General features: G+C 34.8%; 1 protein-coding gene across 1 annotated transcript in view; it reads right to left on the reverse strand.

The window, feature by feature from the left end:
- PGAP1 (post-GPI attachment to proteins inositol deacylase 1) overlaps positions 1–26,252 on the reverse strand; it is a 97,426-nt gene that overhangs the window by 49,409 nt on the left and 21,765 nt on the right. Inside the window, exons 6-13 of the mRNA XM_053598404.1 lie at positions 23,723–23,775; positions 22,596–22,662; positions 12,101–12,206; positions 9,730–9,785; positions 7,980–8,063; positions 3,937–3,983; positions 3,496–3,547; positions 601–678 (exon numbers count right to left, since the gene is read on the reverse strand). Of these exons, the coding sequence (XP_053454379.1) occupies positions 601–678; positions 3,496–3,547; positions 3,937–3,983; positions 7,980–8,063; positions 9,730–9,785; positions 12,101–12,206; positions 22,596–22,662; positions 23,723–23,775 (543 nt within the window). The remainder of the gene's footprint in view (positions 1–600; positions 679–3,495; positions 3,548–3,936; positions 3,984–7,979; positions 8,064–9,729; positions 9,786–12,100; positions 12,207–22,595; positions 22,663–23,722; positions 23,776–26,252) is intronic.

Genomic DNA, 26,252 nt, shown 5'->3' on the forward strand with positions numbered 1-26,252 from the left:
ATTAATGGTCACTACAGCTTCAAAATTCCTAGGCTCAAGCAATCCTCCTGTCTCAGTCTCCTGAGTAGCTTGGACTACAAGTGGCTGCCACTATGCCCGCATTAAGACCATTTTAACTATCACATCATTAGAAAGCCATGCTCGATTCCATCAATAACAGGTATCTGCCTCCTTTTTCATTTTTCATATACTTGCTATATTCTGGTTTGTATTATGTATACTTGGGTACTTTCTTTTTCTCACTCCTTTTAAGAACAGGTTTCATGTCTTCCTCATTGGTGTGTCTCCTGTAATTCCTAGAATAAAACCTTACACATAAAAGGGTACCTAATAGTTAACAGATTTTGAAAGACGAATAAACTGGGAACAGTTCTCACTTGGAACAAAAGGACTTGGGTTTATTCTGCTTAGTTCAAGTTGGAGCAAATGATTCTAATGACTTAACAGTCTTACATGGATAACCAAACTGGCTGTTATTTTAGATAAACCCTATGCAGAAGAAATCACCAAAAACCAAACAAACAAAACAAAACAAAAAACTTTAAAATGCACCATGAGTATTCCCAAAACATTCTGATAACATTTTAATCCAATTGTTACCTTACTTCCATGAATAGATGGTACATAAACAACAAGATGAGACAAAGAGGGGTAGTCTTGAAGTCTTAACATCAGAAACTAAAAAAAAAAAAAAAGATAAGCTACTTTTATTGCTTAGAACACACAGCGATTAATGCATGTTAAAAGAAAGATACACTATGAACACATTTCTTATTTAATTAGTTACTTTCAAAAGCAGATTTCAAATTTATGTTCAGTACTTCATAAACTGATCATGTTTACATTTCTAGGTCAATAATCCTGCTGAAAGTCAAATTCCTACTTATTATGTTAAATATGGACTGCCAAAAATATTCCTAGAAATATCCCTCACATTAGACAAATGCCAATTAAATTTAATTATTTTATATAATTACTTCCAGATTTGATGTCTTTCTTTTTAAAATTTGACTATTTCTTACATATAGCCTTACAGTAATATTTCCACATTTATTTTGGAACAAAATAACAAAAAGCATTCAACAGCTAATGAATGAATGGACATTAAATATAATGAAAAGTTACAATTTAATCTCTGGGTTCTGACATAGTAAGAAATTGCTGGCTAATGAGACATATTAACATTATCCCCTGAAATTTATTTTGTAAATGACAAAGACACAATGTGGCTAAATAATGCACCTTACCAAGTGAACAACTATTCTTTCTCTCCATGAAACCAGATCCTACCATCTATATTTGAGTAATGAGTTGGTAGAAGACTGGTGTTTTTTAATGAAAGCCAAGCCAACAAGTACAGTTGTTAATCCAGGTTTTTCTTCTGGAAGCAGATGTGGATTGGGAGTAGTTATAACAACATGATTGCATTAACAGATTTCTATTTCCTGAATCTTCTTGAGAAGCAATTTGGACAGAGGTGCCAGAGTGAAAGAACCACTAATGAGTGGACTTCTAACACACTGATGAGATTCACGAGATTCACGTGGGAGATAAACTCCCCAACTTAGCAAAGTCTGCGCAGCACTCACATATGCTAATGTGAATTAAAGGACCACACAAGCCACAGCTATAGGTAGCTGAGAACCACCAGATAAATAGTAAAAGGTATGAAAGATAAATTAATTAGGAAGAACTTGAATATTCTGGGTAGTTAACTATTTTACTAACATCTAAATATCCATTCTCAGCAATGGCAAAGTGTTGAACTTATATATGCTATGATGAAGGGTTCCATCTTGTTATTAATAGTTCAGTCAGCAGAAATTTCTAAAAGTGATAAAATTCTCATTTGACATTACTTTTGTTGCGATGATACTAATATGAATAAATTTTTTTCACTTTATCCCTTCAATTTCATGGCAAAATAACTTTGTGTGTTGTTTATGCAAATGGATAACACACGTAATATAAAATTTTCATTTTCATTATAATGGAAAAGTTTACTTACATTTAATAATTACAATCCTCTTAAGCTAAGAACACCTAAGATTGCAAAATGCTATAATCCTTATTTTCTAACTTTTCTCTTTCAGCATTCACCATAAAAAGTAAGTAGCTTAAATAGTTTGTTCTCCTGTTATGTAGCCAGCTGTTTCATATGGATCTAGAGCTTGATGAAGACACTGTTTAATCTTTAGAGATTAAAAAAAAAACTAGGATTTTATACCTTTTAAAACAGAGAAGTATATTTTATAAGTTTTTTTAATCATTTATTTCTTCTTAACTCTTAAATTATAGATGGGACAGAATATTCAAATTAGAAATCCAAGGAAATATTTAACAGACCTTATGAATGATTGGTCAATAAGCATATTCTAATACTATTGTTGTTTGTTTTGCTTGGTATAGAACCAGCGAGACACCTTGAAAATGTTCATGAGCCAACTTACTTTCCTGTGACATTTGTTTGATAAATACAAAGCCACATGAATGAATATGCACAACTGACTGAGGTAAGAGATAAAACTGCAACCATTCCAAAGTCAAGTGAGAGTGATCTGCAATTACTCCTTCTGTCACCATTGTTGGTAATTTGTTTCTGTTAGTATAGTAGAGAGTTGATTATATGTATAATATAAAAAAAATCATAAGCAAAATTAACTAACTTAATCAAAGTTAAATTAATTGGGAGAGGATTAGGACTGACTAGATGACTTCACTTTCAAGTTAATGAGTCTAGGATTCAGTATAAATATATATTTTATTTTTAAAGTATAGATTTGCTTGCAGACTAAAAACTATCAACCCTGGCACAAGATTATCAAATGTAATAAATATAATTGGAAAATCACAACAGGTACTTTCATCAAATTTTAGAATTATTTTGCTTTTTCAACAATAGATTTTGAGACTATGCAAATTAGCCATTTATAAATGACTTGCTGATCTACCAGAGTTGTGTCAACAAACCACTAACAATTATTAACTATAAATCTCTGCTATGATTTATGACCCTAGAGAGTACTAGATAAAAGTTGTTATCAAAGCACTTGACCACAGAGTTATGTTGAAGTCCATATGGAAAATTATTTTGTGTCCTCTCTGAGATGCTCACTTCCCTACTGCAGGCTTTTCCTTCCCACATGAATTCTCAGCACACAACTCAACTTATATTTTAAGATGGAGCATTCAAACATACCCTCAAATTTAACTTTAAAAATCTATCCAACTCATTTGGTATGTTGCTGTAATATACCGAGATTTAGAGGATTGTTAACTTATAGATTTTAATCTCTGAAAGTGAAAAAAAACCCCACTAATTGCATGTTATTCTCTATCAAATGTATATTTAGAGAAAATATTTATAAAATGTGGGTTAGCAAATATCAAGCTTATTTAACACCTAGATAAATGGATAAAAGAGCATATTATGAAATGTCTATAGGCGCAAGTAATTTTTCACCTGAGTATTAACATTCTAAAGCCATAATTTACCTTAATTGTTGGCAGCAGTTCAGCTTTCCATGATAAATCAACCCCTTGCCGGCTTTGAAATAAATATAAAAATCTAATTAAAGAACGAATGTGTTGAAGTATTATAAATTATAAATAAGCTCCTGGGGAAAAAGAAACCATCTACAGACCTAGTAGAGAGAGTTATAAATGAACCAGCATCTAATAAATTTAATCCAAACACTCTGCCCACATAGTTCCCTTGGCAACAAAAAAATTTTCCTAACAACCACTTCCAGTGTTTGTAAAAATTCCTAGTATATGCTTTTCCTTTCCTGTTCACTTTAAATGTAATACTATAATTTAATATAGCATCAGAGCCAGTATAAGAATGCATTAAGCTATTCCAGAAGTGTGATTTTTGAGTATTGTTTATGCTGAGAAAAACAAACAAGGGAGGGCTGTGGGGGTCAAAGGACTTACCACATAGAAGTGCTGTTTATACAACCAAAAATCCAACTATTTGTATCCTGTTTATTAATAACAAAACAAAACATTAAATATTTTAGAAAATAATTATATAAAACAAGCATCTTCAACATTTTACTGTTAAGTGATGGGTTGAGCAGAAGCCAAGGAAAACATAAATTAACAGTTTGTTACTGAGAAAAATATCTAAGATATGTCACAGACCAAAAAAGAAAGTCTAATGTCAACATGGATCAGTAAGCAGTTACCGTGGAGCAGCAGTACGAGACAGAGTGAGCTAATGAGTATCTTTCTACAACATACACATTTCTACTTGTTGAACCAAAACTTTCAAAGAGTTTAGTAACATCCATACATTAATTAGATGGTTATATAGTAAGTAACCTACATTTTAACAAAAATAGAAAGAATGAAAGTAGACTTTAATACAAACAAAATCCAGAATCAAACAATTAAAAATAATAATTGACCTATGTACAGCTTTTTACTTTATCACTTGAGTTCCCATTTCATTACTGGTAAGTAACTTCTATACAACCAAGAATGTGTTTGGACTGAAACACAATTCCAAAGACTTAAAACTAAACCTAGTTATTATTTCATCAGCACCTGGACAGGAATACTACACAGATGACTTATTTTAACAGCATTTTGTATTTAGTTTTAGCCATTTAAGAGTGATATAACATAAGATCTTCACTCTAACTTTTAAAGAACAATGTTCTAAGATACGATGATCCAACTACTGAAATCCTACCAGGACATAACAGAATGAGAAGCACTGCTTAGATGGCTACATAAATTTGTCCTTAGAATTACTGGTAGGACAATCAATCCTTTTTTTCAACTAGTATTTATAAAGTCCTTTTTGGGGCCAAGGAATTATATGTCCCAAGCCCTGAGGCAAAACGGTGGATCAGGCAGATGTAGTCTTTGCTCTCATTTAGCGTAAATAAAGTTTTAAGAAATTTTTCAAAAATATAGAAAAAACAGTTGATAGAAAATAAATAAAGGGCGGCGCCTGTGGCTCAGTGAGTAGGGCGCCGGCCCCATATGCCGAGGGTGGCGGGTTCAAACCCAGCCCCGGCCAAACTGCAACAAAAAAATAGCCGGGCGTTGTGGTGGGCGCCTGTAGTCCCAGCTGCTCGGGAGGCTGAGGCAAGAGAATCGCATAAGCCCAAGAGCTGGAGGTTGCTGTGAGCTGTGTGACACCACGGCACTCTACCAAGGGCAGTAAAGTGAGACTCTGTCTCTACAAAAAAAAAAAAAAAAAAGAAAAGAAATAAAAAAATATGATATTTCCCTGCTAGCAAAATACTCGGTGTTCTCTGTCAAGTTTCCCATACTTCCCAGAATAATGTGACATTAATGTGACATTACAAACCAAGGCAACAAAACAGATCTTCACAGCCCAGAAGACAAAGGAAATCTCTAAAGATTCAGCAGACTCAAAAGATCCAACCCACTTCTGTAACAAATTTTTGTAGCTACTAATGGAGCCTATCCTCAAAGATAGTCCTCATTATGAAAAATGCCATATTCCACAAAATACTTATATGTGTATAAGACAATTCTGATTCAGGCATCAATGGACTGAAATGATAATATATTATGCAAGCCCATGATGAACATCACATTGATATAACCTAGCTTCCAAGAGAACAGTTTCAAGTTATCTAGAAAATGCTCCTAACTCACTAATTACAGCCAAAGCCTTAGAAGTCATTACAAACTCCTAAAGTAGACGAGAAAGAAAATGCTTCAAATCAAAAAATTTACAGTTTTCTAAAAATTCTATTTACAGTGAAAAACAATGCCTTCAACAGCTGTTAAAATCATTAGGTAAAAGATGCATGTATTTTATACTGAACGGATCATGCTGATAACATTAAGCCCACTGATGCCTTTGTATCACTAATAATGGAAAACATAGATATTACGCATTTCTTGACATGATGAAATATGAAGTATATAGCTCTGCTTATAAAATATTACCACAAAAAATTAATCTGAATCTAATCAAGATTTTAGATCTATCTAACGTCTAGTTTACAGAAAACACAAAGGACAGAAATATATATTAAAAGATAATACAAGAATACTGTTAGCTAAACACAGATGTGAGAAATTCTATAAAGCATATAACCTACTTTTTTGAGCAAATAGTGTCATGGGGGGGAAGGGACAGGTTTATTATAAAAGAGACTTATGATCCATGAACCAAAGGCAATGCATATACTTTGTTTGGATCTTGACAAACTTAAAATTTAAGTGAATTGAGGAAAAGTGAACATGGACTGGGTTATTATGGAATTAGTATTAATTTGATTAGATGAAATAATAGTATGATAATGTGCCAAAAAAATCTTTATCTGAAAGAAAAACATATTGAGATATTTATGGATGAAATAAGAAGCTGCCTAGAATTTACTTCAAAGATACTTCAGTCAAAAAAGTGGGAACAGCCAGGAGGAATGGCTCATGTTTGTAATCCCAGCACTTCGGGAGGCCGAAGCAGGAGGATCACTTGAGGTCAGGAGTTTGAGGCCAGTCTGGGCAATACGGAAAGACCCAATCTCTAAAAAATACTTTTTTGTAATTAGCTGGGCATAGTGGTACACGCCTATAGTCCCAACTACTCAAGAGGCTGAGGCAGAAGTATCACTTGAACCCAGAAGTCCAAGGTTGCTAGGAGCAAGGACTGTATCACTGCACCCCACCCTGGGCAACAGTATGAGATCCTATCTCTATTTAAAATAAAGAAAAAAAGTGGGAAGGAATAAATGAAGTTAAGAATGACAGAATCTTAGTAATTGTTAAAGCCATATATTGGTCTTAAAAGAATTCATTATTATATTTTTTCTGTTTTTATATATGCTTGAAAACTTCTATAATAAAAACTGGAAAGATTTTCAGATTTTTTTCATGACTTCATGCTAGTTGATATCCATGAATGTTAAATGCAGAAAATCTATCTCCAAACAGTCAGATAGATAATTTGCACTTGGCAAGCATTTTTCTCTATAATAATACTGATATTCTGACTCAGTATATCAATACTGATACACTAATTCTGTATTAAGTGTGTGTGGATATTTTAAGCCATTACTCACAGGGCCAGATTCTCCCAGGATAAAGTACCCAACCAGATTTTACACTGAGAGATGCTAGACTATGAGAGAGATGCAAAACTCTGTTAAATCCACAAAATGTAATACTCATTAGCATGTAGGCCACGATGCCTGTCCACCATTTTTTAAAAAGACTTTAGTATATGTCACAGGGCAGCATCTATCACCAAAGTGATACATTAAATCTCAGTTCTAAACAAACTCAAAAGTAACCTAACAAAAGGCAGAATAAGGAATTTAAATTGTAAAAGATGTAAATATAAAGTGAAGAATCTTAAGGCATGCCCCAAAAAATTCAGTACAGAGGAAAAAGACTAAATTGGGAAAAAGTAATTCTAAAAGTAAGAAATGTTGATAATTCATGAAAGTATGACTTAAACTATTCCTACTAATATACCAAAAGCATACTATACATAGCACCTAACTTTTATTTAACAATGCCTAACATAGGAGGTACTTAGTAAAAAGAAACACAAACAAAATCATTACTCTGATACAGTAAGTCTAGATAATATTGTAACAGTAACTCTATCATCTTAGAGAGTATTTATAAAAATTGTCTGAAATTTTAGTATGAAAACCATTGGAAAACTAAGATTCACTTTATGTGATTCTTACAAAATAGTTTTATTTAAATATATCTATTCTTTTTAGTACTAATAAAATTTTATAATTAAAGGGATTTTGAATTCATTTCCTTCATCCTGAACATAGTAAAAATAAGGCAGAAAAACAGGGTGGATTCTAAACTAGAATCAAAAGTACAATTTAATAGTATATTATCATCTATAGAAAATCAAAACACTGTTAAAGATATTTTTCAACTATTTAGATTTAATGCTAATAGCTCAAAAAGTAAACAACAGTTAGCCTTTAGAGTTACACAAAATGTACCAATTATCTTACCAGCATAGTGCTCTGACAATAGGCATGAGTGTAGATTTTTCTATGATTTTCAAGAGGAAATGTAAAATATATCTTATCAGATTCCTAAAAAAGAAGATAAACACTCAGTATAACTATAGTGAGAGTGGATGACTTAATCATTCAAAAATCCATATAAAGCAAATGAGTAATTATCCTAATTCCATCATTCTTGTTGAAAACCAATACTCTACGAATGGGAAGAAGAAGAGACAGAGTTTTAAGATAGAGTAGGTATAAACTCTGCAATTCTGAATTTGTCCTGAAAGTATCAGTATAAATGCCTTTTTTTTTAAACTGTGGTTTTTGGCTTTTTAGTTAAGATAAAATTTATTTCTTAGATCTGGCCACTGAAAAGAACTACACGTCCCCACTCTGTAGCCATAAATTTTTCTAGCACTAGAGTATGGTTTTGAAATATCATTTCCTATATAAAAGGAATAGTTCCTTAGACGACAAGCTGATTTCAAGGTCTGGGGAGGAAATGCACAACAAATGAGCTGAAATATCTTGTCATACTGGACAGTGAAGAAATTATTACAGACAACTAAAGAGCTGTATCAGTAAGACTTGAGAGTCAAACTTTAATTAAAAGGGCTTCACTGGTCAAACACAGAAGTATTCTATCATGAATGGACTGAAACCCAAATATATTGAAATACAGACTCAGGCTCACACTGGGAAGAAAAATCTCTAATGGTCACTGATGGAGAAAGCTTGGCAACCAACTCACTCTTCTGATAACCAGTAGATTTAGGTAAGATTAAAGATCCTAACAATTATCATTCTTTTCCTTTATGATTTAATCCACTTTTGCCAAATTTAATAAATGAGAAGATTTTCTATACAGTTTACCAGTTAGTAATGAAGGAATAGTAAAATAAAAGTATCATTTTTGCATCCTCCAAATGAACTAATGACTCCACGAATTCCTTATCAACAGCTGCTAACATCACAAAAAGAAGATAGTCTAGCAAAAACAAACAAAAAATGAGAACCCTGAATCTGAATAAGGATCTAGATCTGACTACTAAATCATAGGAAAAGAATAGGTAAAGGAGTATGCAGAATGACCATAGGAATAAAGTCAGTTAAATCAACAATATGTGAATCTTTTTAGGACGCGTGACATATTTTTTTTTTAATCCAACAAATAAATTTCAATGGGAAAAATGGTTAGAAAAGATATTACAGATTGAAGAGGAATAAGAGACGTATCAATTAATAACAATGTATAGGCCTTGTTTGGATCCTCATTTAAACAAACTGAAAAGCAAAACAAAAGATAAAGGTCTAATAAAACTGCAAAACTGAATGACTAGATATGTATTATTAAATAATTATTGTTAAATAGTGAGAAAATTAACTTCAGTTACCTTTCTTAGTCTTTAACCTTTTTTTTTTTTTTGAGGTAGAGTCTCACTTTGTTGCCCTCTGTAGAGTGCCATGGAATCATAGCTCCCAGCAACCTCAAACTGTTGGGCTCAAGCAATCCTTTGCCTCAGCCTCCTGAGTAGCTGCGACTACAGGCGCCCACCACCACACCCCGCTATTTTTAGAGATGGGGTCTTGCTCTTGCTCAGGCTGGTCTCAAACCCGTGAGCTCAGGCAATCTACCCACCTTGGCCTCCCAGAGTGCTCGGATTACAGGATGAAGAGTCTTAAACGTTTAAAGATAAATACTAATATGTTTCTTAAAAAAGTAAAAAGAATACATTGGTGGAATACTTACATTATAAGCCACATGAGACCACTTGGACACTTTTACTGGAACCCACGTAGATGTTCCTTAAGGTAAAGGAAAGTAATTTATTTGCCCTGTTTGGTTTTTATATTAAATACTTTCTTTTAAAAATTGTCTGGTGAAATACTTATCATAATAAAGAAATGATTACCTGAATGTTGGCTATGTTAAAACAGAAAACCTAGTAACATGTTTTCTATATGCTCATCACTAACTAGCATTCATATCAAGTATTACAACTCTGTTTAGTGTCTTTAACTCTAGAAATTGTCAGTGGAAGGAAATAAATATTTCAATTCCCAAACAAAACATATAATAAGTAGGGATTAACAGGTATAATTTTCTTTATTTAAAAGAAAAATTTACCAAAAGATACACAGGTAATTGAAAAGATCAGAATAACTGAAAATTAAGAAAATGAAAGGAGTCAAGAATAATACAGTATTTATTTTATGTGACTTTCAGGTAAATAGAAACATTTAACTAAAAATCTTCTATTTGCAATGTTATTTATAGGACTAAATTTTTATCAGTAACATCTCACAAGTTCCTTTTCTGCATTATTACCTTCCTAACTAGGAACTGCACTAGCATAGGGAAATTAATAATGTATAATAGGATCATAATACTTGGAAGTATCAAAGTTTCAAAGACTTTGCTAATAACAAATTTACTTTTTTTTTTTTTTTAAGACAGAGACCCACCATGTCACCCTTGGTAGAGTGCCATGGTGTCACAGCTCACAGCAACCTCAAACTCTTGGGCTTAAGCAATTCTCTTGCCTCAACCTCCCAAGTAACCGGGACTACAGGCACCTACCACAACACCCAGCTATTTTGGAGGCGTAGTTGTCATTGTTGTTTGGCAGGCCCGGCTGGATTTAAACACGCCAGCTATTAGGTTATTAAGTATGAAATGTCCAATTTCCTTAAGTACTAAGTTTGACAGCTGATATCTCTGTCATTTCATTTTGACACTTGTTATTTTACTTTTATTACTTTTATTGTGAAGGTACAGCCTCATTTTTTTCACATGCACATTTTGGCTTATAATTATATTTCAATATTTTTAACAGCAATTTTTGTAAAACCATAGGTAAGTCAAAAACTCATATTTTTGAATATGAGTTCCATTATGGAACCAACACAGTGCAGATAGCTTGAAATATCAATGAAGTGTTTAGAAAGAATGTGGCTAAAGAATGATGGCTTGAGAAGTTCGTTCTGGTGATTTTATTTTATTTATTTTTTAATTTAATTTAATTTACTTATTTTTTACTAAGTCTTTTGTACATAGATCATATATACATTTATGCCCATTTCAGTGTGTTGATTATTTGTACAAATTGGAGTGCTTACCTCATACTAATCAGCATAGCTTTCGTTCTGGTGATTTTAACTTTGAAAATCAGCCACAAGGGTCACCTGAGACCAAGGGGATAATGATGGGCTCAAGGATGTAGTGAAAGCAAATCCATTTCTATTGTTAGTAAATTATCAATAAAGGTTGATGTTGCCTATTTTGAAGTATTAGACCATTTGAAACAATTTGGCAAAGTAAAGAAGCTGAATAGATGGGTTCCCCATAAATTAAAGGAATGTCAAAAGAGAAAACTGCCTTGAAGCTTGCCTTTCTTTGCTGTCATGACATAAAGATGAACCACTTCTACACCGTATTGTTATGTATGTTAAATAATGGATTCTTTTTGACAACTGCAAGCATTTGGCACAATAGTCGAATAAAGATGAAGTCCAAAAACACGGTCCAAAACTGCATATTCATCAAAAAAAGTTAATGGTGTCTGTCTGTGGCCCACTGCTGGTATTATTCACTATAGTAGTCAACTGATTACTGCAGGTATGCACTGCAAACAATTGGACAAAAATGACAAGGACACTTGTGATTAAGCAGCTGAGACTGGGCAACAGAGATGGGCCAATCCTCCTGCAAGACAATACTCAACTCCATGTTGCAGAAACAATGCTGCCCAAACTGTAGGCTGGACTTGGAAACTCTGTCATCCACCATATTCACTGGTCCTTGTACCAACTATCACTTCATCCAGGCTTTGGACCATTTCTTCCAAGAAAAAAAAAGTCAATTCTCAAACATGCTGGAACACAGAGCTCACCTCATCACCACTTGCTCTCCAGGTTTCTACACTGCCTGCAAACACAAGCTACTGCTAAGATGGCAAAACCGTGTTGCTGGTTTAGGCACATACTTTGATTAATTGTACTGCTTCTCATCTGAGATATAATAAACTAAACTTTTGATTTGAAATCGGACATTTCACATTTAATGACCTAATAAAAAGAATAATGAAAAATTTCACATAAAATATGTTATCACTACCAACCTGTTAAGTCAGAAATTATGGCTGGATTTTCCTCAAACTGTTTTGAAGGATGTTTTATAAAGTGGTGATTCAAAACTGACAATTTCTTCTTGGAATTTTGAGTTATCTAGAAAGAACATTGATAAGTTATGTTATCATTTTACATAGTATATCTATTGTAATAGTTCTATGAAACATTACTTCAAGTAATAATGACAAAGTCAGCTTTTACTTACTCTGAGCCAGGTAGTATTGTAAGCACCGAACGTGTTATTAACTTATTTAATCATCAGAAGAACTCTACGAGATAATAACCTTTTTATCTGCATTTTAAATATGAAGAAACTAAAGCACAGAGAAATTAGGAAACTTGTTCAAATTCATATAGCTATTATGAGTCTGGGCTGGGATTCAAACTCAGCCATTCTGGCTCTAAAATCCATGCTTCAATTTTTATGCAATAATACCTGTCAAATAATAGTTAAGAGTAAAACCTTATAAAGATATATAGAATAGAAGAGAACTTAAGAGATTTTCTGGTCTAGTGATTCCTACATATTAGTTTCCAAACTCAGACCAATGCCAATCCCACAACACAGAATCCACTGGTCACTAAAGAAAATATAAATTGTCAGCTGTTCTTCCCTGGAAACTACTGTCTTCTACTGACTGCTTTTAAAACTTTTTTAATAGCCTAGCACAATAAAAAGTTGGCAACTATATGTCAGTCCCTCCCTTAAAAAAAAAAAAAAGAGTACTAGCATATAAAATCCATTTGGAATCTATCATTATTCAACTTGCTAGTTTAATGAAGACTTGATGGGTAAATGATTTTCTTAGCAACAACACAGTGAGATAATTACAACAAAACTACAGTGAGGACTACATCTACTGAACATTTCCAATTGTTTAGGAAGTTATCCACTATTTGAGCATTTCTAATTTGCTACTTTGTAAGACAGTATGTTCCAATTTATAAGACAATATTCAAGGAAAATGATTTATCCGTTATAGAGCAAATATCTGATTCCCCATTACTCTTGACAATTTAGACTGGGGCCTTCAAAAATTGGAGGATGTTATATCCCCTATCCAAACAAAACATTTCTTCTATAAATTAAACAACTTCCAATATATCAATGGTTACATATGTATGTATCAATTTACCTGCCCATGTTCACAGAGCTATCAACTGTGTTTCATGAAACTCTTTTAGTTCCTTCACCATCCTTATTGCTTCTGGAAAAATTCTGTTGCTGTCCCTCTTAAAATATGGTATACAAAGCAGAACACAGTTCTGTAAGTATGGCGTAAGTAGAGTGGAAGACAGTGGAACTTTTAATTCATTGATGCAAACTCTGTACTTCAAATAACTTGGGCCCGTACTAGTTTGATTTTTTTTTTAATTCTTCTCATCTGTTTGTAATCAATTACAAGCCGTAAGTCCATCTACCAAAACTGTAATTAAGTCAGGACTCTACTATCCTTAGTCTCTAGGCAATCTATCTACTCACAAGATTTTAGCTATGACTTTTTTGCTGATAATCACCAAAAATTACTCTCTAATTCTGATTCCTGTCTTAGCACCATGTTTGGAACTAATTAGGCTTTGAGTTATAGGTATTCTATATGTATATTCTGCAATCGTCCTAAAATATATGCTTCTTGAAAGTTAGTAATCACATTCTAAGTTTTGATTTTCTAGTATTTAGTCAATTACATACAATAAGTTTGTTAAGCAGAACTCAGTTTCATAAACAGTATGATATATTTTTTTCAGTCAGGTTTTACTCTGTTGCCCAGGCTGGACTGCAGAGGTACATTCATAGGTCACTGTAACCTCAGACTCATGGGCTCAAGTGATCCTCCCACCTTAGCCTCCTGAGTAGCTAGGACTACAGGAGCATACTGCCATACCTGGCTAATTTTTTATTTTTTTAGAGATGGGTCTTATTTTGTTGCCCAGGCTAGTCTTGTCCTCCAGATCTTAAGCAATCCTCTGGCCTTGGCTTCCCAAAATACCAGGATTATAGATGTGTACCATAGCACCTGGCAACAGTACTGTATTTTGATTCACAGTATAGTTATCACAGATTTCTCATTTGCCCCTTAAAATGTGTCAGTAAAATATTTATGCATTCAGAATTATAATTTATTACATACTAGTATTATTAGAGTTTTTCTCATCGTAGGAGAATTAATGGAAAAAAACATGATTTTATTTATTAAAATTAGTTTTATACCCATTTTTTTTTATTATACCCAAGGTACTCCTGTTCTTCACTGGTTAGAGCAAAGGTTTTTCCTAAATCTACCAACTGTTAGTTCAAATAAGAACTAGTCTTGCCATTTTAATTGATTCTATTACAACATCTACTCATTCTCTCATGTAGACTTAAAACTTTTGCCACAGTTAAGCTTAATAATTAAAATAATGTTCATAAACCAAAAAGTGTTTGTGTTCCATGACCAACTCATAGTGTAACTCCATGAAGTCTATTTACTTCAATAAACATACTAACAATGTAGAATCTCGTGGCTTAAAATGTGCTAATACACAAAATGATTTAGATCTTCAGGAGAGAGCTAAGTATCTATGATTCTTAAAGTGGTTATACAATTTTCTGAAAAGTTAAGGAAAAAATATAGACACTTCTCACTATCCCTCAAGTGAACATCCTACAGGGGAAAGGTTCTTTCCCCAATAAGAAAAGGGGCCACTGTCACTGATCTCTCTAAAGAATTATAGTCTTCAGAGAAAAAAGTCAAAAAATACCTGGGCTGTGATATTTTGCCATAATGAAAAAAGATTATCTAAGCAATAAGAATTTTTTTTTTCTCTAAAAGAAGAAGCCAGAACCATAACCTGGAAACATATTTCCATGGAACAAGATGATCTGTGGTGAAAGGCTAAAATGAATAAGGCCAATTTGTTGCCAATTCACAGAAAAGAAATTTAAAGTTAACAATTTAAACTGCTTCAATTTTGTTAAAATTCTTGATTCCTGCTATTTACCTGCTAGCAGACAAGAAAGAGATAAAAGAGTAATGTGATGTTCTGTAAAGGACACTTTCATTTCCATACGCTTTGTTAAATGAATAACCTGGAAAATGACTAGTCTGAAGAATACACTGCAAAATCTCATCATAGACAAAGCTCAACTTATAGAAGTATATAATACAAGTTCTGGTGAACTTGGGTTACTCAGTAAATGGACATATTTTGATTTCATCAGAAAGTTAAAGATATGCTTTTAAAAACATGGCTCAAAAATGTCTAATAACCTTGGGAGACTGAGGTGGGAGGAACACTTGAGTCTAGAAATTTAAGTTTAGCCTGGGCACCACAGCAAGATCCTGTATCTTAAAAAAAAAGTCTAGTAAGATATACCATGGTGTTTACATCGCTAATGGAAAAATTATAAAACAGCTTGTAAGAAATATTTTACTTTAAGTTAAAAAAAAGTAAGAAGGATATATATCAAACTTTAAAAGTAAGAAGGATATATATATCTAACTTCAAACTAGGGGGAAATTTAAGGTCCTTTCACCTTCATATTTTCATTGCATCTTTATGAACCACAAAAACATTTCCATTTTGGAACCAATTAAAATGGCATAAGGTGAGCCTGGAGCAAGATGGCAGCCGAGTAACAGCTTCCTTGCATCTGGGCACCGTGAGTCTGGGGAGATAGGACTCCAGGCATCTCTGGCTGGTGGGATCTGCCTATCATCACCCCTGAGAGGATACAGGGAGTCAGCGAGAGACTTCTGGACCCCAAGAGGAGGACTAAAACAGTGGAAAACCGGCAAGTGGTCGCGTATGTTCAATCCGTCTAAACCCGCCCACAACTGTAAGTTCAGTAGCAGCGAGACTGCAAACCAGAAAGGCCTTACCTGTGAACTGTTTTGGTGTCTTTGGACTTGGCACTCAGCTGAACTGCCTTGGGGAGAGCCTGAGCGGGAGTGCGGAGAACTTTGGCCATTGTCTAGGGCCCCAGTCAGAGCCCCTGAGCTAGACGGAGCTAATAGTGTTTGGCTCTGGGTCACAGGCAGCCATTCTGAGCCATCTGCACCGGCAAGCTCCGCCCTCAGGGTCGCAGAGCTAGAATTCGGTGGGAGCTGGTAACCCAGCGACCAAGTAGCCTAAGGGCGGGGTCTGAGCCGCCTTGCAGCCCTAACCCTCGGGGGCAGAGGGAGACCAGTTTTGGCACACAGGGTAAGTGCATAGCCACTTCAGCAGTGATTCCAGCGAGAAGCACTTCCCCTGGGAAAGCTTCTGCTCAGCAAGTGAACAAGTTCAAAGTGCCTTCTGAAGAGAGATTTAGGGTGTCTACCTGCTGGGGTTTGACAAACTAGCAGCCTCCAGTCGTATCAGAACTGTAATTAACATCTCATACCCCAGAAGACCACGTGTTGCCCAGACAATATTCAATAACATATACATACTGCTTTGTTTTTGGTTGTGTTTTTTTATTTTTATTTTTTTTGGTTTGGTTGTTTTTTTTGTTTATTTTGATGTTGTGGATTGTTGTTTTGTTTTTTAAGTTCAACCTTTTCCATACAGATCCTTTTTCTTTCTCAATTTTTCTAGTTTAATTATAATTTCCCATTGCTGCCTATTTCAATAATTAGAACTTCATTTTTGTTAGTGTTTCTACCGCTATTATTTGGTTTTTCCAGCCAATTTTATCCCGTAAAGTTTTCTGTTTGCTTGTTTTGGTTTGATTTATAGCATTTTTGTCTTTCCTCTCTACTTGGTGGAGGTGGAGTACTGTGTCTGATCAGGTTAGCAAAGAGCTGCTGACCTCAAGGGAACCACCCAACTGGGCACCCCCAGAAGGTGTTTTTTTTTTTTTTAAGGTTGTATCAAAGTACCCTACTGCACATCTATATTGCTCTGTCTCCCTCTTTCTGTGCCTCTCTTCTTTTTGTCAATATTCCTTTTACCCACCCCCTCTCCTTCCTCTTTTTTTCTTTTTTTTTTCTTATCACTCGGTCCTCCTTTATTTCATCCCTTTTTTGCTCTTCAACCTTCTCACCCTTCTGGTCCTGTAACCCTTAGTCCACAGGCACGAGAACTTAAAGAGCAAGAGGAAGTGAAAGGAAAATTAGGGCAAGGAAACAGATAAAAGAAATCACTCATGAGGAAGAATCAGCAGAAAACTCCAGGCAACATGAAGAACCAGTCCAGAACAACCCCACCAAGGGACCATGAGGTAGCTACTGCAGAGGATTCCACCTATACAGAAATGTTAGGAATGACAGAAAGGGAATTTAGAATACACATGTTGAAAACAATGAAAGAAATGATGGAAACAATGAAGAAAACTGCTAATAAAGTGGAAATTAACCAAAAGGAAATTCAAAAACAGAATCAAATAAGAGATGAACGATATGAAGAATATAAAAAGGATACAGCAGAGCTGAAGGAAATGAAACAGTCAATCAGGGAACATAAAGACGCAATGGAAAGTATCAGCAACAGGTTAGACCATGCAGAAGAAAGAATTTCAGAGGCAGAAGACAAAGTTTTTGAGATAACTCAGATAGTAAAAGAGGCAGAAAAGAAGAGAGAGAAAGCAGAACGTTCACTGTCAGAATTATGGGACTTTATGAAGCGTTCCAACATAAGAGTTATAGGAATTCCAGAAGGGGAAGAAGAATGCCACAGAGGAATGGAAGCCACACTAGAGAATATTATAAAAGAAAATTTCCCAAATATCACCAAAGATTCTGACACTCTGCTTTCAGAGGGATATCGGACCCCAGGTCGCCTCAACTCTAACCGAGCTTCTCCAAGACACATTGTGATGAACCTGTCCAAAGTCAAGACAAAAGAAAAGATTCTGCAAGCTGCCAGGAGTAAGCGCCAGTTGACCTACAGGGGCAAATCCATCAGAGTGACCGCAGACTTCTCTAATGAAACTTTCCAAGCAAGAAGACAATGGTCATCTACCTTTAATCTACTTAAACAGAACAATATCCAGCCCAGAATTCTGTACCCTGCTAAGCTAAGCTTCAAAATTGACGGAGAAATCAAATCATTTACGGATATACAAACATTGAGGAAATTCGCCACAACAAGACCAGCTCTACAGGAAATACTTCAACCTGTTCTGCACACTGACCACCACAATGGATCAGCAGCAAAGTAAGAACTCAGAAATTAAAGGACAGAACCTAACCTCCACACTGTTGCAAAAGATAAAACTAAGCAATGGACTCTCACAAAATAAGACGAATAGAATACTACCACACTTATCAATTATCTCAATAAATGTTAATGGCTTGAATTCCCCACTGAAGAGACATAGATTGGTTGACTGGATTAAAAAACACAAGCCATTCATTTGCTGTCTGCAAGAAACACAGCTGGCTTCAAAAGACAAATTAAAGCTCCAAGTCAAGGGTTGGAAGACAATATTTCAGGCAAATGGAATTCAGAAGAAAAGAGGAGTTGCAATCTTATTTTCAGATACATGTGGATTTAAAGCAACTAAAGGCAAAAAAGACAAAGATGGTCACTTTATATTGGTCAACGGAAAAATACAACAAGAAGACATTTCAATTCTAAATATCTATGCACCCAATTTAAATGCTCCCACATTCTTGAAACAGACCTTACTCAGTCTGAGCAATATGATATCTGATAATACCATAATAACAGGGGACTTTAACACTCCTCTTACAGAGCTGGACAGGTCCTCTAAACAGAAATTAAACAAGGATATAAGAGATTTAAATGAGACCCTAGAACAACTGTGCTTGATAGACGCATAGAGAACACTCCATCCCAAAGATAAAGAATATACATTCTTCTCATCACTGCATGGAACATTCTCCAAAATTGATCATATCCTGGGACACAAAACAAATATCAACAGAATCAAAAGAATTGAAATTTTACCTTGTATCTTCTCAGACCATAAGGCACTAACGGTGGAACTCAACTCTTAACAAAAATGCTCGACCCCACCCAAAGGCATGGAAATTAAACAATCTTCTGTTCAATAACAGATGGGTGCAGGAAGAAATAAAACAGGAAATCATTAACTACCTTGACCATAACAACAATGAAGACACAAGCTACCAAAACCTGTGGGATACTGAAAAAAGCAGTTTTGAGAGTAAAATTCATCGCTTTAGATGCCTACATTCGAAAAACAGAAAGAGAGCGCATCAACAATCTCACAAGAGATCTTATGGAATTGGAAAAAGAAGAACAATCTAAGCCTAAACTCAGTAGAAGAAAAGAAATATCCAAAATCAAATCAGAGATCAATGAAATTGAAAACAAAAGAATCATTCAGAAAATTAATGAAACAAGGAGTTGGTTTTTTGAAAAAATAAATAAACTAGAAAACCATTGGCCAGACTAACGAGGAATAGAAAAGTAAAATCTCTAGTAACCTCAATCAGAAATGATAAAGGGAAATAACAACTGATCCCACAGAGATACAAGAGATCATCTCTGAATACTACCAGAAACTCTATGCCCAGAAATTTGACAATGTGAAAGAAATGGATCAATATTTGGAATCACACCCCCTCCCTAGACTCAGCCAGGAAGAAATAGAGCTCCTGAACAGACCAATTTCAAGCACTGACATCAAAGAAACAATAAAAAAGCTTCCAACCAAAAAATGCCCTGGTCCAGATGGCTTCACTCCAGAATTCTATCAAACCTTCAAGGAAGAGCTTATTTCTGTACTGCAGAAATTATTCCAAAAAATTGAGGAAGAAGGAATCTTCCCCAACACATTCTATGAAGCAAACATCACCCTGATACCAAAACCAGGAAAAGACCCAAACAAAAAGGAGAATTTCAGACCAATCTCACTCATGAATATAGACACAAAAATTCTGAACAAAATCCTAGCCAACAGATTACAGCTTATCATCAAAAAAGTCATTCATCATGATCAAGTAGGCTTCATCCCAGGGATGCAAGGCTGCTTTAACATACGCAAGTCTATAAACGTTATCCACCATATTAACAGAGGCAAAAAGAAAGATCACATGATCCTCTCAATAGATGCAGAAAAAGCATTTGATAAAATCCAGCATCCTTTTCTAATTAGAACACTGAAGAGTATAGGCATAGGTGGCACATTTCTAAAACTGATTGAAGCTATCTATGACAAACCCACAGCCAATATTTTACTGAATGGAGTAAAACTCAAAGCTTTTCCTCTTAGAACTGGAACCAGACAAGGTTGTCCTCTGTCACCTTTACTATTCAACGTAGTGCTGGAAGTTCTAGCCAATACAATTAGGCAAGACAAGGAAATAAAGGGAATGCAAATGGGAGCAGAGGAGTCAAACTCTCCCTCTTTGCTGACGACATGATGTTATACTTAGAGAACCCCAAAGACTCAACCACAAAACTCCTAGAAGTCATCAAAAAATACAGCAATGTTTCAGGATATAAAATCAATGTCCACAAGTCAGTAGCCTTTGTGTACACCAATAACAGTCAAGATGAGAAGCTAATTAAAGACACAACTCCCTTCACCATAGTTTCAAAGAAAATGAAATACCTAGGAGTGTACCTAACGAAGGAGGTGAAGGACCTCTATAAAGAAAACTATGAAATCCTCAGAAAGGAAATAGCAGAGGATATTAACAAATGGAAGAACATACCATGCTCATGGATGGGAAGAATCAACATTGTTAAAATGTCTATACTTCCCAAAGCAATCTACCTATTCAATGCCATTCCTATCAAAATACCAACATCGTACTTTCAACATTTGGAAAAAATGATTCTGTGTTTTGTATGGAACCGGAAAAAAACCCGCATAGCTAAGGCAGTTCTCTGTAACAAAAATAAAGCTGGGGGCATCAGCAAACCAGATTTTAGTCTGTACTACAAAGCCATAGTGCTCAAGACAGCATGGTACTGGCACAAAAACAGAGACATAGACACTTGGAATCGAACTGAAAACCAAGAAATGAAACTAACATTTTACAACCACCTAATCTTTGATAAACCAAACAAGAACATACCTTGGGGGAAAGACTCCCTATTCAATAAATGGTGTTGGGAGAACTGGATGTCTACATGTAAAAGACTGAAACTCGACCCACACCTTTCCCCACTCACAAAAATTGATTCAAGATGGATAAAGGACTTAAACTTAAGGCATGAAACAATAAAAATCCTCCAAGAAAGCATAGGAAAAACACTGGAAGATATTGGCCTGGGGAAAGACTTCATGAAGAAGACTGCCATGGCAATTGCAACAACAACAAAAATAAACAAATGGGACTTCATTAAACTGAAAAGCTTCTGTACAGCTAAGGAGACAATAACCAAAGCAAAGAGACAACCTACACAATGGGAAAGGATATTTGCATATTTTCAATCAGACAAAAGCTTGATAACTAGCATCTATAGAGAACTCAAATTAATCCACATGAAAAAAGCCAACAATCCCTTATATCAATGGGCAAGAGACATGAATAGAACTTTCTCTAAAGACGACAGACGAATGGCTATCAAACACATGAAAAAATGTTCATCATCTCTTATATATTAGAGAAATGCAAATCAAAACAACCCTGAGATATCATCTAACCCCAGTGAGAATGGCCCACATCACAAAATCTCAAAACTGCAGATGCTGGCGTGGATGTGGAGAGAAGGGAACACTTTTACACTGCTGGTGGGACTGCAAACTAGTACAACCTTTCTGGAAGGAAGTATGGAGAAACCTCAAAGCACTCAACCTAGACCTCCCATTTGATTCTGCAATCCCATTACTGGGCATCTACCCAGAAGGAAAGAAATCCTTTTATCATAAGGACACTTGTACTAGACTGTTTATTGCAGCTCAATTTATAATCGCCAAAATGTGGAAACAGCCTAAATGCCCACCAACCCAGGAATGGATTAACAAGCTGTGGTATATGTATACCATGGAATACTATTCAGCCATTAAAAAAAATGGAGACTTTACATCCTTCGTATTAACCTGGATGGATGTGGAAGACATTATTCTTAGTAAAGCATCACAAGAATGGAGAAGCATGAATCCTATGTACTCAATTTTGATATGAGGACAATTAATGACAATTATGGTTATGGAGGGGGAAACAGAAAGAGGGAAGGAGGGAGGGGGGTGGGGCCTTGGTGTGTGTCACACTTTATGGGGGCAAGACATGATTGCAAGAGGGACTTTACCTAACAATTGCAATCAGTGTAACCTGGCTTATTGTACCCTCAATGAATCCCCAACAATAAAAAAAAAAAAAAAAAAAGAAACAATTCTACCCTTTAAAAAAAAAAAAAAAAAGACTGGGAGGAAATCCCGGGGAAGAGAGATGAGGCACCCGGGACTGAGAGTACATGGGGGCAGGAACCCCCCAAAAAAAATAAATAAATAAAATGGCATAAGGTATTGGCTTCTATTTTATTTTCATTGAAATAAAAAGAAAGGTGTTGAATCCATAATTTCTGTAACAAAAGCTTTAACTTTACTGAAATAATTTTTAGTTTAAAAATACATACTTGTTTAGTATCAGCATCAATAAGATCAAAGAATGCTCGAACTGTAGTCAACTGTAATTGTTTACACCTAAAGAACAAAGTATTACAAATGAAGCTTTTTAAAAACACATATTTTTCATTCAAGCATGCACAATTCTATTATTTTATGGAAAACCTACATTTCTTTTAATGCTGTAAACTCAAAAATAATTACCAATAATTTTTATTATTGTTAATAAATAATAAATTGTTAACAATAACATTTTTGTTTGTAATAAATATTTAATAAATGATAAGTATTGTTTATAAACAATAAATTTATTGTTAAAAACAAAGCATAAATTTTAAAAATTGAAACCTATGCAAATAAATCAAATTAAATCTTCCTGGATGTTATGAAAGAACTGTTAGGGTACTTCGGTCTTCCCTTCTTCACCTGCCCTAGCTACAGACATACATCTACCCCATCTATATATGCTTGAACTGTATGGTTCTTGCAGCCACTACTGCTTGCACAGTCAAAGAAAAGTCAAAAGAGAATCTTTAAGCCAAAACATATATAGAGATAAATAGTACAGTCTACCTATTTCTTGATCCATACTCTCATTTTTAAATTTGTATTAAGGATAAAGGATAGTCTGATTCTTTTTTTTTTTTTTTTAATTTGGCCGGGGCTGGGTTTGAACCCACCACCTCTGGCATATGGGACCGGCGCCCTACTCCTTGAGCCACAGGGGCCAATAGTCTGATTCTTACTTGGTTTTCCACATGCTGCTCCGTAGAACAGTCACTATTGCACCATGTCCCTGAGTATGGTTATTTGCCAGGAGTTCAGAAAGTCCTACCACAAATGCGTTTGATTCTCCCCAATTAGGGCAAATTCTAAAACTTTGGGATTTGACATTAGCGTCATTTGAGGCTGATGCTACTGGTTCTTCAGGAGATGATTTTGTAAGTTGTCAAGGGAATCTTGGTCAAACTGAGGCAAGAACCAAAGTTAGAGTTCTAAGCTCTTAAATAAATCTTTCTCCTATAACCTTATTTATTTATGAGTAAAGTTTAAGAAAGCTAACCAACTAATCACTGCATCGGTATAAAAAGAGGACCACAACAAATCATCAAAAAAAATTAGACAAGTATTAACTTACCACACAATGGAGAGGTGATCTGTTGAAACCCAAGTCTTGGGCACTGCTGAACTCTTAAAAAAAGAAAAAAAAATTCAAAGTTAAGAAAAGCACATTTATTATTCCCCAAGAGGTTTAAAATTCTTATAATCTAACATTCAGATACTCATTAGTTTCACTATATTATGATGTGTAGACATTTTAAAATGATACATTCTCCTATATTCCCTAGCACTCTGGGAGGCCAAGGTGGGTGGATCACTTGAGCTGAAGAATTCAAGACCAGCCTAAGCAAAAGTGAGATCCCCGTCTGTGCTAAAAATAGAAAAACCAGCCAGTGTAGTCCCAGTTTCTGGGGGTGGCTGAGGCAAGAGGATCACTTCAGCCCAAGAGTTTAAGGCTGCTGTAGCTAGGATGCCTTGATACTTGATCTAGGGCACAGAGTCAGACTCTCTCAAAAAAAAAATAAATGAATACATAAAATAAAAATGATACATTCTTTAAAAAAAGATCCAAACATGTTCAGATTTTCCTGCATAAAATAACATAATTCTCTCTAAATGTCATTACTGGTAAATCAGCTTATTGCCCTTTAAAAATTATTAAAGCATCCACAGATTATTTACTGAAGTTTAATATCAAACTTAATTATTCTTATGAGAGGCTGAGTTAAGATTCTTCAATAAATCATAGTTTACACATAAGTTAAAATAGGTATTTTGATAATTTTGGGTTTTATTAAACTATCACTTAACAGATCATAAGATGTTACTTCATCAGTGGTGTACCACAGAAATACCTATATCTGGGAAGATTTTTCAAAATAAATATGCCTGATTACAACTCTGAAGCTACCAAATCAGACTCTCATAAGTGAGGCCAGGCTTACTCTTCTGAAAAGATGATTTGATTAGAATGTGTAGTACTAGTTAGAGACATAAGTGCAAAAGGCTCCTTAAAAACATACCTATTTGCATAAGGCTTCCTAATAATGACACAGCACCCTTTGCAACTAAAGACTCCTTTCCACACTAAGTAATGATCTTTTTGTGAATAGTACCTTACACACCATAGGGGCTCATTAAGTAAATCTGATTTTATTTTTCATAGCCCCTCTCTCTGCACTATCAAAAACACAATGAGCTGCCATCACTAGAACTGTCAGAAGAAAATAGAGACTGATAAAATAGACACAGGAAAATTTAGAGGCCTAAATTGCCTCTCTAATAAATGAACTGAAAAAAGGGGGAGTAATCATAATGTCTAAGATATAATTATCACCCTTGTACTCTGTGAATAACAGGTCTTTGGGTTCTAGATTCTGAAGTGGGAAGAATCTATAGCTTACTTGGTGAATTTATAAGCACTTGATATATTCAGAAATTACTGATGATGGCTTACTAAAACTTAGGTTGTATATGTATACTATGGAATACTATTCAGCTATTAAAAAAAAACGGAGACTTTACATCCTTCATATTAACCTGGATGGAAGTAGAAGATATTATTCTTAGTAAAGCATCGCAAGAATGGAGAAGCATGAATCCCATGTACTCAATTTTGATATGAGGACAATTAATGACAATTAAGGTCATGGTGGGGGGGAAGGAAAAGCAGAGAGAGGGAAGGTGGGAGGGGGGCGGGGCCTTGGTGTGTGCCACACCTTCTGGGGGCAAGACATGATTGCAAGAGGACTTTACCTAACAAATGCAATCAGTGTAACCTGGCTTATTGTACCCTCAATGAATCCCCAACAATTAAAAAAAAAAAAAAAACTTGGGTTGTATTATTATAGTAGTTTAGCTAACCCAAATAATTATGGTCTCTAACTTAAATGATTTCTCTAGTCCCAATGGATGTAAATATCATTTAAGTGTTCTTTTTAAAGTATCTCTCTCTTTTTTTTTTTTTGTAGTTTTTGGCCGGGGCCAGGCTTGAACCTGCCACCTCTGGTCTATGGGGCCAGCGCACTACTCCCTGAGCCACAGGCACTGCCCAAAAGTTGTCACTTCTTAATAATTGTTTTTGAAAAGTAAATATACATGTAGCTATATGAAAGACTGTAATACTATCTGGAGGCTAAAAAAAAAAAAAATAAACTCAGTTTATTTAACAGCCAGCTTTGAGAGCACTACATACTAAAATATTTTCCTCAGAGATACAGATATCAGCAATACGAGCTTTTTTGAAAGCAACACATCAGATGGATTAGAAAAAATAGGGAAATATATGCATACACGGAAGATTAAAAAGATCAAAGTTCTTTAAAAAAACAAGCTTCAAGATGTGGTATCAATACAGTATCATGCTGCAGACAAAGTCTAGGAAATAAGTTATATTTAATTTTATATGACTAAATCATGTGTGTTAACTAAAAAGTTGACATTTAGCTTTTCAAGGAGTCCCAGCAAATATCTGCCCCAAATATTTAACACCAAATAACAAGATCCATACCACCAACAATGAAGGTTAATAGATTTACTAATTTAGTTCCAAAGCTATTCTGGCTAAATCCCAATTCTTCCAATTGTAAGAAAATGGTAGATAACAG

This window comes from Nycticebus coucang, chromosome 7 (genome assembly GCF_027406575.1).
Source record: "Nycticebus coucang isolate mNycCou1 chromosome 7, mNycCou1.pri, whole genome shotgun sequence".
Taxonomy (NCBI): Eukaryota; Metazoa; Chordata; class Mammalia; order Primates; family Lorisidae; genus Nycticebus; species Nycticebus coucang.